At 39.5% G+C, this 18,322-nt stretch overlaps 1 protein-coding gene across 1 annotated transcript in view; it reads right to left on the bottom strand.

The window, feature by feature from the left end:
* Positions 1-12,736: 12,736 nt before the first annotated feature.
* The window catches only part of TMEM207 (transmembrane protein 207), a 26,128-nt gene continuing 20,542 nt past the window's right edge, over positions 12,737-18,322 (bottom strand). The window contains exon 5 of the mRNA XM_044669507.1: positions 12,737-13,156. Within this exon, the coding sequence (XP_044525442.1) occupies positions 13,020-13,156 (137 nt within the window). The 3' untranslated portion in view covers positions 12,737-13,019. The remainder of the gene's footprint in view (positions 13,157-18,322) is intronic.

Here is an 18,322-nt window from a genome sequence, read left to right as displayed (position 1 = left end):
AGTCAGGCCTAGAAATGTGAGGTCTCAGGTTCAAATCTAACCTCATATACTTCCTTGCTGTGTGACCCTGAGCAAGTCACTTAACCCTCATAGCCTAGCCCATATCACTCGTTTGCCTTGGAACTAATACTTAGTATTGGTTCTCTGAAAGAAGAGAAGGATTTAAAAAAATAATTAGCTGTTTGTCTTTCAGTGAATCAATGTCTTTATGTTTCATTTTTTCTCATTTGAAAAAACAAATATTCAAACAAAAAAAATATTTCTGCCCATTTCACAGGATATAAAATATAAGCAAAACCTTATTAAGAAGTCAAACTTCTCTTTTTGCTATTAATGCTAACAATTTATTCCTTGTTGTACTAATGGGCCTATTATTATAAGTTACCTTAACCGGATTATTATTTTTTTAATCTTATAACTATTATGAAACATATGCACACCTTCACCAAGTTTTAGGGCCAGCTAAGAAAAACACACACAGGGTCTCATTATAATTGGTTTTCAATTAAGTATTTATGTATCAATAAAATCATAGAGATTGAGATTGGTCATAGGAAGTGAAAGATTTTCTAGAATAATTAGAGAGTTCCCACTTCTATCTCCTTCTCTAAAGGGTGAAGAAACATTTTTTCTTTCTTTAATGTTCTGAGAAACTAAGTGCCCTACTTTTTTCATTGATTTTGTTTTGTACTATTTAAAAATTCTTACTTTCTGTCTTAGAATCAATATTGTGTGTTAGTTTCAAAGCAGAAGGGTGATGGGGGATAAGCAAGAGGGATTAAGTAATTTTCCTAGGATCACATAGCAAAGATGTGTCTGTGGACAGATTTGAACCCAGGACTTCCTATCACTAGGACTGGCTCTCCATCCTTTGAGCCACCTAGCTACTCCCTTTATTTTGTCTTTTATAGAAACCATGGCCCTCTTAATCAGCACAAATCAGTTCTAGGTTTTAGGGAATTTGGTTTGGCTCCAACACAGTGACTTCTGGGAAGCCAGCCCTGGAAAACCACAGGCTGCTGTGGATTGTCAGCAATGTTTCCAGGGCTAATTTCATATTTCCTAGTCCTCAAGCTCTTTCAGAAATCTGTCCAAAATGAACTGTGGTCTTGTTGCATTCTACACCCAGTAAATTTTGACTCTGACTGAATTTGTCAAAAGTCTAGTCCAATTATTATGCTCAAAGGGCTTTAAATGACTGCTTGCCCTTTAATCCAGCCATATCACTGCTGGGTTGGTACACTAAAGAGATAATAATGAAAAATACTTGTACAAAAATATTTATAGCCATGCTCTTTGTAGTGGCAAAAAATTGGAAAATGAGGGAATGCCCGTCAATTGGGAAATGGCTGAACAAATTGTGGTATCTGTTGGTGATGGAATACTATTGTGCTGAAAGGAATAATGTCCTGGAGGAATTCCACGTGAACTGGAAAGACCTCCAGGAACTGATGCAGAGTGAAAGGAGCAGAACCAGAACACTGTGCACAGAGATGGATACTTTGTAGCACAATCTAATATAATGAACTTCTCTACTAGCAAAATGCAATGACCCAGGACAATCCTGAGGGACTTATGAGAAAGAATGTATCCACATTTAGAAGAAGAACTGTGGGAGCAGAAACACAGAAGAAAAACAATTGCTTGAACACATAGTTCAATGGAAATATGATTGGGGATGTAGATTCTAAATGATCCCCCTAGTGCAAATATCAATAATATGGAAATAGGCCCTGATCAATGATACATGTAAAACCCAGTGGAATTGCTCATTGGCTACGGGAAGGGGGAGGGAAAGAATATGAATCATGTCACCATGGAAAAATATTCTAAATTAATTACTTTAATTTTTTTTAAAAAGTCTAGCCCAATTAATCCACTTTGGGGTTAAAATGGAAGGCAGTGAAGCCTTGGCCTTTGTTTTCCTGTTTTTTTTCCTGGTGACAGTCCATTGCTGGTATTTTCGGAATGTCACTGGGACCAAAGGAATTGGACAAGAACAATCAAGGAGGAAAAATATGTTAGGTTTCTTTGATCTGTAGCATGTCTACCAGAATCAGAAACAATGCAGCCTAGCCTTGGATTGTATAACACTTAGAGAACAATGAAAGAGGTAGACTTGGATCAGTGGGGCAGAGGATGGCTTTATAGGATGAAAATTCAAATGTTTTCATCAATGACAAAATAAATCTATGTATTTACTTTGAGCCTTTTCCATGTGATTTATTGATACTCAACTTTTTGAGTCAGCTCAAATTTGAATTTGTCTCTGCTTTGGGAGTAATGTTCTAGAACCATGAAAGAGGAGGCAGTGGAGAAAAGAAACCCCCAAACCATGAGGCCTTGAGATGGGGGAACTCTGCTTGAATTCTTGCACCTGCTATTTAATGACCATTGTTGAGTTGTTTCCTTTCTCTAAACCCTAATTTTTGCCCCTGGAAAATAGTGGGCCCCAGATTAGCTAACCACTGAGATGCCTTCTTGTGAATACTATGATATGGCTTTTTGCTGTTCTGTTACCTGTTTTTCAAAACAAATAAACCAACAAAACGAGAAACTCACAAGCATTTTAGGAATCATCTATTGGATTTCATATTTTAGTACCTGCAAAGCAAAAATATTGCTTGGCTCTATTTTTGCTTCTTCCAGGCAATTTCAATATTCCTTGTCCCCCCTTATCAGACAATTTTGCTGATACCAGTTGCACAGTCTCCCTTCAAGTCAGATAGGGTAAGGCCACCTTCATTCTCTTACTTCCAAACACTCCTAAAACTCAGTTGTTGTGGTCCAGACCAGAAGGCTGGCTTCAAGATCAAGATAATTTGGATTCAAGTCTCCCTTCTGACACATAACATCTATGTGACCCTGGGCACCTCATCTCTCAGCACATCAGATAATGATATAAGACTACGAGCCAGAAAACAGATCCTCAAATGTACTGGTGGAAGAGGTTCTCTTCTTGGGAGCATCTATCTTCAGCTTAATCTCAAAGCAAAACAACAATAACAAATTAGCAAAAAACATCCCTGTGAATGCACGATATCATCCAGTTCTATAACAATGCATTCAGTTCAATTCTGCAAGTGGAAATTTAATCCTTTTTCTATGCTTAGCTCTGATTCTAGGCACTATGGAGCCATGGATATGCCAAGACAAAATGAAGAGCAGCCCCTACCCTTAAGGAGCTGGCACTGGACAGAGATAAATAAATATACAATTGAAACCTGATTCATAGAAAGTACTATTGGGAGGAGCCATTACCAGCTGAGGATATAGGAAAAGGTTTCATGCAGAAGGCCACATTTGAAGTGAGCCTTAAAAGGATTGAGGCATGCTGGGAAAGATAGCATTGTAATGTGAGAATATCTGCATAAAAAGACAGAGGATGGAATCTCATGCACAGAGACCAGCAGGGATGCCAGGGAGGAACACAAGATCCAGGAGAGGGACTACTACATGATAAGTCTAAAACAGTGATTCCAAGAGTGGGCACCACCACCCCCTGGTGGGTGCTGCAACCATCCAGGGAGGCAGTGATGGCCACAGGTGCATTTATCTTTCCTATTAATTGCTATTAAAATTAAAAAAAAATTAATTTCCAGGGGGCTAAGTAATATTTTTTTCTGGAAAGGGGGTGGTAAGCCAAAAAAGTTTGGGAACCCCTGGTCTAAAACAATAGACCAGGACTGGATGATGAAGTGATTTAAATTCCCATATGAGGGGTAGATATTTAAAACTAGAGCAGAAGCTCCTTGAGGAGGGAAAATGGTGTTTTGGAATCTTTGTTGAAAAAAGATCATTTTAGTAGTGATGTTAATTCAACATCAGAGATCATGAGCCCCTATTAACATGTTTACTAGTCAGCCAGAGGATATATTTAAGAAAGATATTTAATGAATAACAGTCAGAAAGAAGCAAGAAAACCCCTCCCCCTGATGTTTGTATTTTTGCATCCCAGAGAAAGCACAGTTCTCTACGGGTAAGACTTGAAATCAAGATGGGACAGCCCTTGCCGGGTCATCATGAGTGGGTTAAGGGTAAAGTTACTCAAAAGGGCTGAGTCAGGGAAAAACAAAGTAGGGCAGAGTTATCTGCGGAGGTTGTTGACTATCACAGTGGGCTGAAGGTTGACAAAATAGATTCCTGTAATGGACAGAGACCTGTAATGGACAGGCAGCCAAGACCAGCATGCAAATAGATATTAGTTATAATCAAGGTCCATATGCACAGTCTAAAAGAAAGAAGAGTCTAAAGATTCTATAGTTGTATTATGAGTCAGAATGAAACTAGAAGAACCTCTACAAATTGAACTGCTGCTATTTTTCATCTAGTAAGCTATGTTCTATCCTTTGCTATATTCTTTTTTATTTTATTTTCACTTACATGTAGAAACAATTTTTTTAAACAATTGTCTTCTGACTATCCCCACCCAAGACCGTAAATGGTCTGCTATAGGTTATAGCAATGCTTTCATGCAATACAGACTTCCATATTGCTCTTGATGTGATAGAAGACACATCATGCATAAAAAAGATATCTTATGAAGGAAATAAAGCAAAAGATGGCATGCTTTGATCTACAATCAGATTCTAACAATTCCTTCTTTGGCTTTGAATAGCATTTTTTTTATCATCAGCCTCTTGGAGTTATCTTGGAACCTCATTTTGCTGATAATAGTTTAGTCCTCACAGATGATCACTATACAATGTTTGTTACTGTATATACTGTTCTCATTCTGCTCACTTCACTTTGCATCTGTTCTTATGAATCCAAGTTTTTCTGAACTTATAATCTCTTGGGGCACAGTAGTGTCCCATCATAACCATATACCACAGTTCTTTCAGTCATTCCCCAGATGACAGATACCCTCTTTTTCAATTCCTTGCCCTGACAAAAAGGAGTTGCTAAAATATTTTTGTGCAAGGAGATCCCTTTCTCCTATTTCTGATCTCTTTGGGATACAGAACCATTCGTGCTCTGCCTTATTCCTGAGAGAATCTAGAGCCTCCATATGCTTCATTTAATAATAAATGAACCTAATTCTCCCACACGTACCAAAGATTACTTGATGGGCCAAACAATATCCATGTTGTTCTTTGACATTAACTGGATGATCTATTGGGCAGTGACAAGTCTAGGGAACAATGTATTCATTTTTCTAAACAATAAATATTAGCTGAATAACCATGGTGGACAAGGCACTGGGTGATTCCATCTCAGTTCTTCACTAGGCTTCATTATCTTGTGGTGTAAGAGACTGTTACTTTAGACACAGCAATACTCATTTAAAAAAATTAGAACTGTGATTGAGAGCTCTCAGATAAGTAAACTTCTTCTATCAATATCTTCTCTGTAATTTAATAATAGAGTTTCCTGGGATTTTTCGAAATCTAAACTTGCCCAAGGTTCCCTAGACCCCAGTAGAACTTGAACCTAGGGCCTCCTGACTTCAGACTAGATCTCTAAATACTATACCACACACACACACACACACACACACACACACACACATATATAGTTCAAAGACACATTTTTATGTTCATTGAAGGTCTGTCCAATAAGCTTAACCCTCCTGGGCACATGGTGCATCCTATCCTGAGGCAATCTCAGCATGGCCTTCCAAGCATGCACAGGTACTTTTTCTGCTCTGAGTATTACATAGGCAATAGTCCTACAACTGATATCTTAACCAGAGCTAAGATGGTTCTTGAGTGTTACATAGCCCTGTTCTTACTTTTTTCTTTCTCACTATTAGGTGCAGAAATATCAAACTATAGTATAACTTTTTGAGCCATGAAGGTCTTGGGAGAGAAATACTGGACGTCTGGTAGCCAGAGTCTAGACCAGGGTTTGTAGCCTGCCCATATAGTCTGGAAGAATAAACAAGCTTCAGCCCAACACCAGATTGACTTTCCATTCAAGAATCTGGGTCCTCTAAGAGGGAGGACTCTGGAAATGACATTGGTAGAAGAAAATGCTTTGGAGAAACTGCTCTAAGTTTGAGCCCATTCTCCCAAATGATTGGGATGGCTTTGGGGAGACTGTGTCCTCACATCTATGGGTGAGGGTAGTGTTTGTATTTCTCTTATTGCTAAATATTTTCAGTAATTATCCTTTTCTTAAAGCAAACATGTTAATTGACTAAATAAAAGTACGACTAATCACTGATGTTTACTATTGTGGAGAACATAGAGGAATGGAGGGATAAGCCTTTATCATCAAAGACATCACACTGAAAACCCTAAAAGAGAGACATAACACAGCTCTGACTCAATAGTCTAAGTGGGAATTGAGATGAGAGCTCCTAAGGGATAGAAATGATTATTTTTCACTATTTGAAATTATCCATTCTCCTGATAGTGATAATCAAGAACTGATTAGCGTTTACAAAGTCACAAAGGAAATGACCACATTTCCCAATTCTATATTTTAAAAGCTGCCAGTGATGAAACACAAGAGCATCACATAAGGCCCAGACATTGTCCTAGTCTCTGCATTTTTATCTTCTGACTAATATTCACCCTCATTTTTGTACAGTAAATTTAATCAAAATTCACTCCTTCAGTGGGCATCGGATATCTGGGAACAACTTTTTAAAGCCAGTATGTATCTTCAGATGAGTAAGCTAGGCAGCACAGTAGCTAGAATGCACAGTCTATATTCAGGAAGATTCGTCTTCCTGGGTTCAAATCTGACCTCAGGCACTTCCTAGCTATCTGAGGCTGAGTAAGTCACTTTATCCTGTTTTGCCTCAGTTTCCTCATCCATAAAATGAGCTGGAGAAGGAAACAGCAGATCATTCCAATGGCTTTCCCAAGAAAATCCCGAATGGGGTCATGAAGAGTTAGATGTGATTGAAACAACTGAATAACAAGAACAATATGTGTCTCCATCCATCAATTATTTGGGGAAGTGAAATCTATTAATTTAACTGAATTCACCAAGTAAGAATTAAGTGCATATTTATTCATAAGACCCTGTGCTAGGCACAACAGATACAAACACAGATATGAAAAGAGCTCCCTCGAGAAATTTCCACTCTGCTGTGTGAGAGGAAATGCAAAGATATAAGTAGGTAATAATTTGTGGAAGAAGAAAGCAGTATTAACTGGAAGAAGAAACCCTTCTCAAAGGAAGCCATTCATGAGTTAAGCCTAGAGGAAGCTAAGCTTTCCAAAAGTCACGCTGAGGAAGGTCATATTCTAGACTCTCTCTGCAGATTCTAGGCAAAGACATGGAGGTAGGAGAGAGGACACTGATTTAGAAAAAATATGTTAGTAGGTAACTGCTTTCTTGCCTTCTGGTATTGCCCAACCTTTCTCCGTGTCCCCAAATTTCCCTTTCCTCACAGTTTCTCCTTCCGAGGAGAATCCAGAGCAGATAATTAGGTAGGTAAAATGAATCTAACTCCACCAATGTTCCATACCTAAAGGTTCTACCACTCTGTAAGACTTGCCAGAGCTTAGCAACCACCAGCCAGTCTTCCAAGGGCTCAGGCTCATGGCCATGCCAAGATGAAATGTAACAAAGGGTTTGAGAAAAGAAATGGATGAATCAAAAGCAAAGAAGAACAATAAGGAAGCTACTTGTAGCCAATTTCCCTTTTGCACCTGCTCAGGTTAGAAGAATCTCTCCTGATGACATCTAGTGGCCACACACCTTTGCCTTCTGGGTAAGTTTTCATGCTTAACCCTTCCTATGTGTTCCCATAACAAGACAAAGAAGAGCTCCCCTTGAGCTAGGTGTCTAATGGCTGCCATGGAAACAATTGGCACAAGGCACCCAATGACAGCAAGGAATTTTCTTATACTTCCTCTGAGAATTTTGTTTAACTAGAAATTATTATTTTACAAATTGAAGAAGGCATCACAGTGTGTCAGAGCTAGAAGATACCATGGTGATGATCTGATCCAACCCCTCATCGCTCTGCCGAGGAAGCTGAGAGCTATAAGAACTGAGTAAACTGTCATCATTAGTGACATAATATACAATGATTACCTGTGGTGCATACTAGCCGGTCACTCTCTGGGCCTCATCTATCTCATCTGGAAAGTGGGGAGGACCATGCTTGCAGTTCCTACCTCAAAGTGCTGCTATGTAGCTAAGCTGAGATGAGGCATGTAAAGGAATCTGGGAGATCTGAGGTGCTATAGAAACACTGGTGATTATTCTAATATCCTCTTTTCTGTCCTCATAGTGAAGAACATTGATGAACTCCTGCTGCAGTGAGTAACAGCTATTTTAGGCTCAGGCCATATGCAGTTTCATTTCAGGGGTGTCATTTAAGGGATGGTATTTTTAAATTCACCGCAAAGCCAGCTGTGCAAAATGCAGGCTTCTGCTTTGTGTTATTCAAAATTTCTCCTCTGAGGGCTCTTTCAACCGCTCTGAAATCCAAGGATCTCCCCAAAGTACTTTCAGATGGCAGCCATCCCCAGAATACTGGCTTCCACCACTTTTTAGACAGCAAAAATGCAAGTCAATTTCTCTTACAAAAATATATATCATCACTTAAGTGGATGCACTCAACCAAAATAATAACAGTTCTAGTTTATAGAAAGAACTCGGAAGTTCCTACAATAGTTCTGTGTGCCCCAATTTTCCCCCTCCCAAGAATGAAGTGCCATTGGTGGCTCTGGATTTTCTTTAGGGGAAAAATACAAACTCTCTAGCCTGATATTTAGGGCTCTCCACTGTATGATCCCACCCCAGCCCCATCTCCAGTTTATTTTCTCTCAGTCTCCTTTGTGCTCACAACATATAACTGTCATACAATATCTATGTCCCAATGCAGTGGCTTTGCATAGGAAGCCCTGTTGTAATACACTTCCTTCTTGTCTTCATCTCCTGGAATTCCAACATCCTTCAAAACATAGTTAATCTGTTACCTCCTGTGGGAAGCTCTCTCCTAAGTGTTATCTCCCTCTGGAAATTTGCCTTATTTTGTCTATACTTGGCAATTACTTGTTATCTCTCCTCCAGGGGAATGCTGGCAGCTCAAAGGCAAGGACTTTTATGTTTGTTTTTGAATCTAGAGACCCACCCCCATCCTCACCAGTGCTAGGCTCATAATAGATGCTTAATGAATAATAGATGAATCCTCAAATTATTTACTACCACCATCACTGGTCAAATGCTGCCTGTAAGATCCTTATTTTTATGGTAGAATGGTGGACTCTATCCCATCCACAATGTCTATGACATGGTCTAGGGCAGTGATGGGCAAACTATGGTCCTTGGTCCAGATGCAGCCCCCTGAAAGGTTCTGGCTGTGTGACATTATTCCTAATCTGACGAATACAATGAGTAGGATACTATACAATGAAACTTCTAAAGAGTTGCCTTAGAAACAGATTGACAGGGGGCAGCGGGGTGGCTCAGTGGATTGAGAGCCAGGCCTAGAGATGAGAGGTCCTGGGTTCAAATCTGTCCTCAGCCAATTCCCGGCTGTGTGACTCTGGGCAAGTCACTTAACCCCCATTGCCTAGTACTTACCACTATTCTGTCTTGGAGCCAACACACAGTATTGATTCCAAGATGGAAGGTGAGGTTTTTTTTAAAAAAAAAGAAACACTGACAGATGAGTGTTTCCTTTCCTTTGGCCCCCACTTTAAAAAGTTTGCCCATCACTGGTCTAGGGATAAGAGACATATGTGAATCAATGAATAGATATAGGACTTCACAAGCATGCTGTTACTGGCTTCTCCTTTCCCCATATTACAGATGAAGAAAGCAAAGCTTAGTGAAATTAAGGGACTTGCTCAAGATCACACAGCTAATAAATGTTGGGGGCAGGGACTAGTGATTTGAACCCAAGTTGGTGTAGATTCCAAGCTCCAAAAAGTCATCTTTTTCTTGAAGCAGCTTCAACATTCCCCTCTCATGTTAGTGAGTAGGAGGCTGAGTCAAATCTTCTTCTAAATCTGAGACAGCTAATTCCCTTGGTGACTGATGAGAATGAGGATTAAGGTAATAAGTTCCACCAAAAGTACTTCTCTCATGACAATCTTGTGTACCTTATATCATCACAATTTTCCTGATGAGGACGCTGGAAGTCTAAGAGATGAATTGACTTAGATGACATCCTACCTTGGCCTTGATGTCTTTGTACAAACGGTTCCCCATGCCTGATGTTCTCTCTCTCCTCCCCTCTGCCTGTCAGAGTCCATATCTCTCTTCAGTGTTCAGTCCAAGTGCTAATTCTTTTTTTTTTTTGTTTTGTTTTGTTTTTAAATCCTTAACTTCTGAGTATTGGCTCCTTGGTGGAAGAGTGGTAAGGGTAGGCAATGGGGGTCAAGTGACTTGCCCAGGGTCACACAGCTGGGAAGTATCTGAGGCTAGATTTGAACCCAGGACCTCCCATCTCTAGGCCTGACTCTCAGTCCACTGAGCTATCCAGCTGCCCCCAACTAATTATTTAACATCATAGATTTTAGATGTGCAAAGGACAGAAGATATCAGAGAATTAGTCTCCTTTTTATAGTTAAGGAAGCTGAGGCTCAAAGAATTTAGTTACTGCCAATGGTTATACAGCTAGTGTCTGAGGTAGGATTTGAAACCAGGTCTTCTTGTCTCCATGCCCAACACTCTATCCACCACACACAGCTGTTAGTCTCTATTCCATCCGCACCTGGACCACATCACTCAGCACTGACTTTTTAATAGCCTGTATTTACTGATGTGTGAACCATGTATAGGGGAATGTAGGCTCTTGAGGGCAAGGATGATGATCCTTCTGCACTTGTATCCTGGGACCAAGCCCAATGCTTGGCCCATAAGAGGAATTTCCCATTAATGGCTGTTGATTACTTTATTCTGGGTTCCCTTTTAAAAATTCAAATATCAGGGGGCAGCTGGGTAGCTCAGTGGAGTGAGAGTCAGGCCTAGAGACAGGTTCAAATCCGGCCTCAGACACTTCCCAGCTGCAGTGACCCTGGGCAAGTCACTTGACCCCCATGGCCCACCCTTACCAATCTTCCACCTATGAGACAATACACCGAAGTACAAGGGTTTAAAAAAAAAATTCAAATATCAGATGGCTCCCTTTTTGGATTGAATAACCTCTGAGGGTCCTGCCACCTCTCAGCCAATGAGGATGGCTGCTGTTTCCTTCATGCTGGCTGACCAAGGCCAGGTCACTGTTGGGAATCTGGTCCTCTTTGGCCCCAGGGCCACACTTGTTCCAATCTGACAAATTCTGGCCAAGATCATGCATCGGAATGCTGGATGATCTTTCCTGCCCTCTGCTGGATGTTTGCGGCAACAACTACCTCTGAGTTGGAAATTGATGATGTTTACTTAGCCCTGCAAGAAAGAAGAGCCTGAGATGGAGTTGGACAGAGGCGTTAGAAGGGGTCAGCCTGAGAAATCATCTCAAGAAACGGGCTCTTTTCCGCTGAGGAAACCAAAGCTCAGGAGGAGAGTCATTTGCCCAAGATGGCCTAACAAGTCAACGGCAGAGCTAGAAGGCAAATTCAGATGCCGCCACTCCCAAGTAAGCAGGCTCTCTCCTATTTTCAACTCTCCTACAAACTGGCCTCTGTTTCTTCAGGGGAGTCTCCCCAGGACTTGAGAGATCACAGATCTAGAGATGAAGTTTAGTCTGAAAGTAAGACCACCGACGAAGAAGAAACAAGTGGATTCCAGAGATGAAAAATAATCAAGAAGTTCCAACAATGCAGGTCCAGTCCGAGCTGTCTTCGTGCTTTTAAAAGATTTAATTATACAGTCCAGATGGACAAATTTTGGACTCTTTTTCAAACTCTCTTCCATGGACTTAAAACCTTTTCACTGTTCAAACCCTGACATTTCAGTTCTCTGTAATTTCTCTCTCCCAGAGAGATAGCATGGTGCAAAAGCCCTAGTTGAGGAAAGCCCAGTGCAGCTGGCTAACAAGCCCCGCTGCAGAAGTGATGCCTGTGCTGTCTGACAAGGAAAGAGCTCCTCCAAAACCCCAGAGGGGAGGGGAGGGACGGGTGGGGGCAGGAACAGTCTCTCTGAGCCTGCTTTCATGGAAGTCTACAAACAGGACACAAGCAAACTGTGTCTTCTCAGGCAACATTATCACTGACAGCCAAAGTCCAGTGGTCAAACAATCCTCTCTGATCCCAGATGTGTCTGGAAGAGGGGGCACAGCTGGGGGAGAGAGGGCTGGCCTGGCTCTCAGACACATTCTCCAACTCGATAAATGGAATATATTTGATCAAAGCTGAAAGAAGAGAAACAGATACTCTTTTCTGAGTTTCTTTTATGAAACAAACTTTATTATTGATATTTTCTGATTTTTTAAATGAACAGAATGCTTTATTTATCATTGCTTGCTTATCAGTTGCCTATATTCCCACTGGACGACTTTGTCCAGCTTTATAAATAGACACTGAAATACAGAGAGATGTTGCTTGCCAAGAATAACCTCTGAAGGAGGAGTGACCCAGCCCCACACCCACCTACCTTTCCTGCCATATTATGTATTTACTCTTCAGGGTCCAGCTAAACCAGTTTTTTTTTTTACTGTTCCTCACTGATAACATTTCATCTCTCATCTATGTTTGTGACTTTGCACAGACGGCAATCTCTCTTGCTTCCATGCCAGTACTTCTTGGAATCTTTGGTTTCCTTCAAAGCTCAGCTCAAATGCAATTTTCTAAAGAAGATCTGACTTGATCACCTCAGCTGCTGATGCCCTCTCAGGTGCCATCATTTTGACTCTACTAATATGTGTGTGTGTGTGTGTGTGTGTGTGTGTGTGTGTGTGTGTGTGATGACTCCCCTGATAGGGAGTGACCTAACAGCCAGGACTAGTCTTCCTTTCATTCAAGCACAGTGCCAGAGACTGGGCATCCTTTTTTTCTTTTGTTCTCCTTTGGGCAATATCACATTAGAAGATGAGCTATTTGCCTATTATGTTAGCCTCTTATGAAGTCTGGGCTAAGAAGACTAAAAGTGGAAGACTGACCCTCTAGTGGACTGGCTGGTGGGGGAGGAGAAAAACCTTTGGTTCTTACAAAAGATGCTCCTGGTTACAATCTGCTTGTCTTCTGGGTATCTTCATAGGGAGGTGGGGGGCCCAAAGGGATAATACAGGACCCAGAATAAAGCTCAGGGTCTGGAGAATGAAGGTCAAGTCTTGCTGTTGGATTGGTCACTGATTCTGTGCCTGGAATAAGAAAGGTAGAATGGAGTGATCTTTCTAATCAGCAGAGAAAAGAATGATATCATTTACTCCCTGAAATCAGCCCTTTTTGGACCAATGGGACAATAGTCTTATCTGTAGAAATATTTAAACACACACACACACACACACACACACACACACACACACACATACACACACACCACTCAGCTAGAATGATCAAGTTCCCAAAATTATTCAATTTCTTAATGTGGATGCATGAAATCATGGGTGCTGGGGAAATCAGGAAACATTGACAATTTGACAGCCCAAACTAGAGATCATATCACCTTTGGTAGTTATAATATCCCAGCACAATGGGAGGCCAAGGTACTTTTGTAAATGCTTCCATTATAGGCTCAGTCTAGAAAAGGCTCTCCTGGCTTCTTTCTCTTTGTCTTTTCTTAATATGTTATTCAATTATTAATTACAATGGGTAGAATGTATGACTTTCAAACCCTTTATGATTTTAAAATGTTACCCAAAGGCTAAGTTGAATTTTGTTTTGAATCTATTCAGTCTCAGTGTCAAGTTCAACTAGACTGGGAGATGGGGAGTACTTTGAGAACAGGATCCCATCAGAGGCTGTTTCTAGTCAAAATGGTTTTCTTCCAGGTCAGATAATAAGAAAGAAAGTAGGCTAGATAAAATATACTGTAATTGCTTTGGGAGTTTCCATATTTATTTCCATGATGGGATCATTGCTAATGATATTTCATTATCTTTTTTTAACCCACATTAATATATTTTTTGTTTTAATTTGCATATCCTTTATTTTTTTTTAATTCTGAACTTTACATATAAAAATATTGTTCAATAAATAAATAGATAGATGAATAAATAAGGAAAGACAGAAAATAAACCACCTTTTTTATTTTTTAAGTCAATAACTTTGGTCTTAGAATCAATACTGTCTATTGGATCTAAGGCAGAAGAGTGGTAAGGATTAGGCAATGAGAGGTAAGTGACTTTCCCAGGATCACATAGCTAGGAAGTGTCTGAGGCTAGATTTGAACATAAGACCTCTCATCTCTAGGCCTGGCTATCAAATCCATTGAGCAGCCTAGCTGTCTCTCCAACCTATAGTTATTAAGTAGTAATAAAAATGATTGCATGTGATTCTGTGACTATTAGGCATAATGACTGCTGACCTAGAAGTCACATTTTATAAGTGGTTTTTCATTGACTGTTAGGGACAACTTGTTTTAATTTCATATATAATGATTTAACAAGTTAATTCCCAAACTGTACTACTAATCTAAGTCCTTCTCAAATACTTTCTCTTCTCTTCTGTGCACTTAAATGCTTCATCCATCTTTATATTCAAACTATTCACCCATTCTGAGTTTATCTTGGTATAGGGTGTGAGATATTGATCTAGGCCCAATATCTCCCATATTGTTTTCCAATTTTCCAAGCAGTTTTTGTCAAATAGCAGGTTTTTGTCCTAAAAGCTGGGTTCTTTAGGTTTATCATACACTGTCTTGCTGACCCCTAGTCTACTCCACTGATCCTCCTTTCTGTCTCTTCGCCAGTACCATATTGTTTTAATGACTGCTGCTTTGTAGTACAGCTTAAGATCTGGTACTGCTAGGCCACCTTCCTTCTTTTTTTTTTCATTATTTCCCTTGATATTCTTGGTCTTTTGTTGTTCCAAATGAATTTAGTTATAGTTTTTTTCTAATTCAGTAAAAAAAGTTGTTTGGTAGTTTCATAGGTATAGCACTAAATAGGTAAATTCATTTGGGTAGGATGGTCATTTTTATTATGTTAGCTCGTCCTACACATGAGCAATCAATGTTTTTTCCAGTTGTTTAGATCTAGTTTTAATTGGGTGGAAAGGGTTTCATAGTTGTGTTCGTATAATTCCTGTGTTTGTCTTGGCAGATAGATTCCTAAGTATTTATATTATCTAGGGTGATTTTAAATGGTGTTTCTCTTTCTAACTCTCCCTGCTGTGATGTGTTGGAAATATATAGAAATGCTGATGATTTATGTGCATTTATTTTGTATCCTGCAACTTTGCTAAAGTTGTTGATTATTTCCACTAACTTTTTAGTTGAATATCTAGGATTTTTAAGTAGACCATCATATCATCTGCAAAGAGTGATAGCTTAGTCTCCTCCTTGCCTATTTTTATATCTTCAATTTCTTTTTTTTTCTAATTGCTACTGTTAGTGTTTCCAATACAATGTTAAATAATAGAGGTGATAATGGGCATCCTGGTTTCACTGCAGATGATGTTTGCTGATGGTTTTAGATATATAAGGAAACTATAGGTAAATTGGGTGAGCACAGAATAGTATACTTGTCAGATCTATGGGAAGGGAAAGATTTTAAAACTGAGTAAGAGTTAAAAAATCACAAAATGTAAAATAATTAATTTTGACTACATTAAACTAAAAAGGTTTTGTAAAGACAAAACTAATGCTACCAAAATTAGAAGGGAAACAATAAATTGGGAAAAAATCTTTATAACAAAAAAACTCAGATGAAGGTCTAATCACTCAAATATACAAGGAGCTAAATCAATTGTACAAAAAAATCAAGCCATCCCCAAATCGATAAATGGGCAAGGGACATGAATAGGCAATTCTCAGATAAAGAAATCAAAACTATCAATAAGCACATGAGAAAGTGTTCTAAGATTCTAATAATTAGAGAAATGCAAATCAAAACAACTCTTAGGCATATCACACCTAGTGGATTGGCTAAAATGACAACAGGGGAGAGAAATGAATGTTGGAAGGGATGTGGCAAAATTGGGACATGAATGCATTGCTGGTGGAGTTGTGAACTGATCCAACCATTCTGGATGGCAATTTGGAACTATTCTCAAAGGGCTTTAAAAGACTATCTGCCTTTTGATCCAGCCATATCACTGCTTGGATTATACCCCCAAAGAAATAATAAGGAAAAAGACTTGTGCAAAAATATTTATAGCTGTACTTTTTGTGGTGGCAAAAAACTGGAAAATGAGGGTACGCCCTTCAATTGGGGAATGGCTGAACAAATTGTGGTATCCATTGGTGATGGAATGCTATTGTGCCCAAAGGAATAAAGAACTGGAGGAATTCCATGTGAACTGGAATGACCTCCAGGAATTGATGCAAAGTGAAAGGAGCAGAACCAGGAGAACATTGTACACAGAGACTGATACACTGTGGTACAATTGAACATAACGGACTTTTATACTACCAGCAATACAAGGATCCAGAGCAAGGCTGAGGGACTTATAAGAAAGAAAACTAGCCACATTCAGAGGAAGAACTATGGGAGGAGAAACACAGAAGAAAAACAACTGTTTGAACACATGGGCTGATGGGGATATTATTAGGGATATAGACACTAAATGATAACTCTAGTCCAACTATCGATAATATGGAATTAGGTCTTGATCAATGATGCATGCTTGTAAAACCCTGTGGAATTGTGTGTTGGCTAAGGGGGGTTAGGGGAGATTGGGGGAGATGGAATGAACATGAAATATGTAACTAGGAGAAAATATTCAAAATAAAAAAATAATTTCAAAAAATGCTTCATCCATATTCTTCCCCCCCCCTTTTCTTCTTTTTTTGTGATATCACTGTTATTAGTTCCCTCTTCCTCTCCACAAAATTCAACTCCTATTCCCCCATTCCTGCCCCCAAACTCTTTCCTTATAACAAATAAGTGCAGTCAAAATAAAATAAAATCACACATTCGTCTAATCAGGAAACATGTCCCATTCTGCTCCTCTAGTCAACCAACTCACCTATCAAGAGGTGGATGGTGCTTCCTCAATAGTTGTCTGAAGCTTTTGTTTTAATCCCAGTTCTTAAGTCTTCCCTGTCCCCTCTCCATTTTTAAGCTTTTGGCATAAATTGTTTTACTGGTTCCCCACACTTCATTTAGCATGAATTCACATAATCTTTCCCAACTTCTCTTGATTCTATCTCTTTTATCTACATTCTTCTTTGGAAATAGTCTGAAGATGTGATTAACTCTTCCCTCCCTCACTTTTAGATTTAATCACCAGAAGTGTATATACTCCACTTATCCTTAAGTATGTGGAGGTCCATGACCCACGTGTCCTATAGTGGGTGACAAATCAGAAATGACTGACTGCCTCTTGGGCAGTCCTAAGCAAAGCTAAAGCTGCAATTGGTCCATGTAAAGTGGAAGGAAGGCACAGGAAGTGAGGAAAGCAGTAGTCTTTAAAAGTGGGAAAAACTCCCCATGACCAGATGTTTCACCTTTGAACTTGGCCCTGGAGGAGCTCCAGCTTGGGACTTTGGACTGCTTTTTTTTCCCCCTTATAACTACCACGTGAGTGAGTGAAAAAAAATTGACTCCCTTTCCTGGCTTTTCTGGAGGTACTAGCCTCCGGAGTGGCCCCTTGTCTTGGAGGAGGTCTTGTAGCTAAAACCCTTTAATTTACTTCTGGGTCCCCTTTGCTGGGGCCTCTGAAGCCCTGCCTAGTTTGGACCAGGCTGAAGTAATTATCTACTCTCTCTCATTTCCTGACTTTTACTCTTTCTCCTTCTGTAAATAAACTACCATAAAAAGTCATCATGACTTGAGTAATACATTTTCAGTGACCACATTTTTATATATTTAGTACAACCTTTAATTTTAACCTTTACAATAGTCACTTTATAAAGCCATGCTAGAAAACTCCTGAGGACCCATAGTGATGTCTATCATACAGAATATTAGGTGCAAATACTAGGAAAGAGAGCTGGCAGAATTAGAAACTTCTACTTCTACAATTTTCCATTCACAAAAAAAATGATAGGAGCATTCCAATATAGGAACTGCTCTGACAAAAATCTAGGATTCAGAATAGACTGCAAGCTCATTAATGATGTCCTTAGCTGATATGGCAGCCAAGAAGAGAAATTCTATCTTAGATTATAATCAAAAAGCTTTTTCATTTGATCATAGATGTACAATCCAGATCAATTGGCTTATCATATCAGGGAGAGGAAGGGAAGAATGGAAGGCAGAGGATTTGATTCTGAGAGTTTTGGAAAATGTATGTTAAGAATAATTCTTACATGTAATTAGGAAAAATAATTCAGAGGTAAGGAGAAATGAAGGAAGGAAGGAAGGAAAGAGGGAGGAAGATAGAAAAGAAGGGAGGGAGGAAGGAAGGGAGGAAAGAAAGAA

This window comes from Gracilinanus agilis, chromosome 3, assembly GCF_016433145.1.
Source record: "Gracilinanus agilis isolate LMUSP501 chromosome 3, AgileGrace, whole genome shotgun sequence".
NCBI classification, from domain to species: Eukaryota; Metazoa; Chordata; class Mammalia; order Didelphimorphia; family Didelphidae; genus Gracilinanus; species Gracilinanus agilis.
The sequence above is the reverse complement of the archived record's forward strand: the minus strand, read 5'-3'. Positions and strand labels throughout refer to the sequence as shown.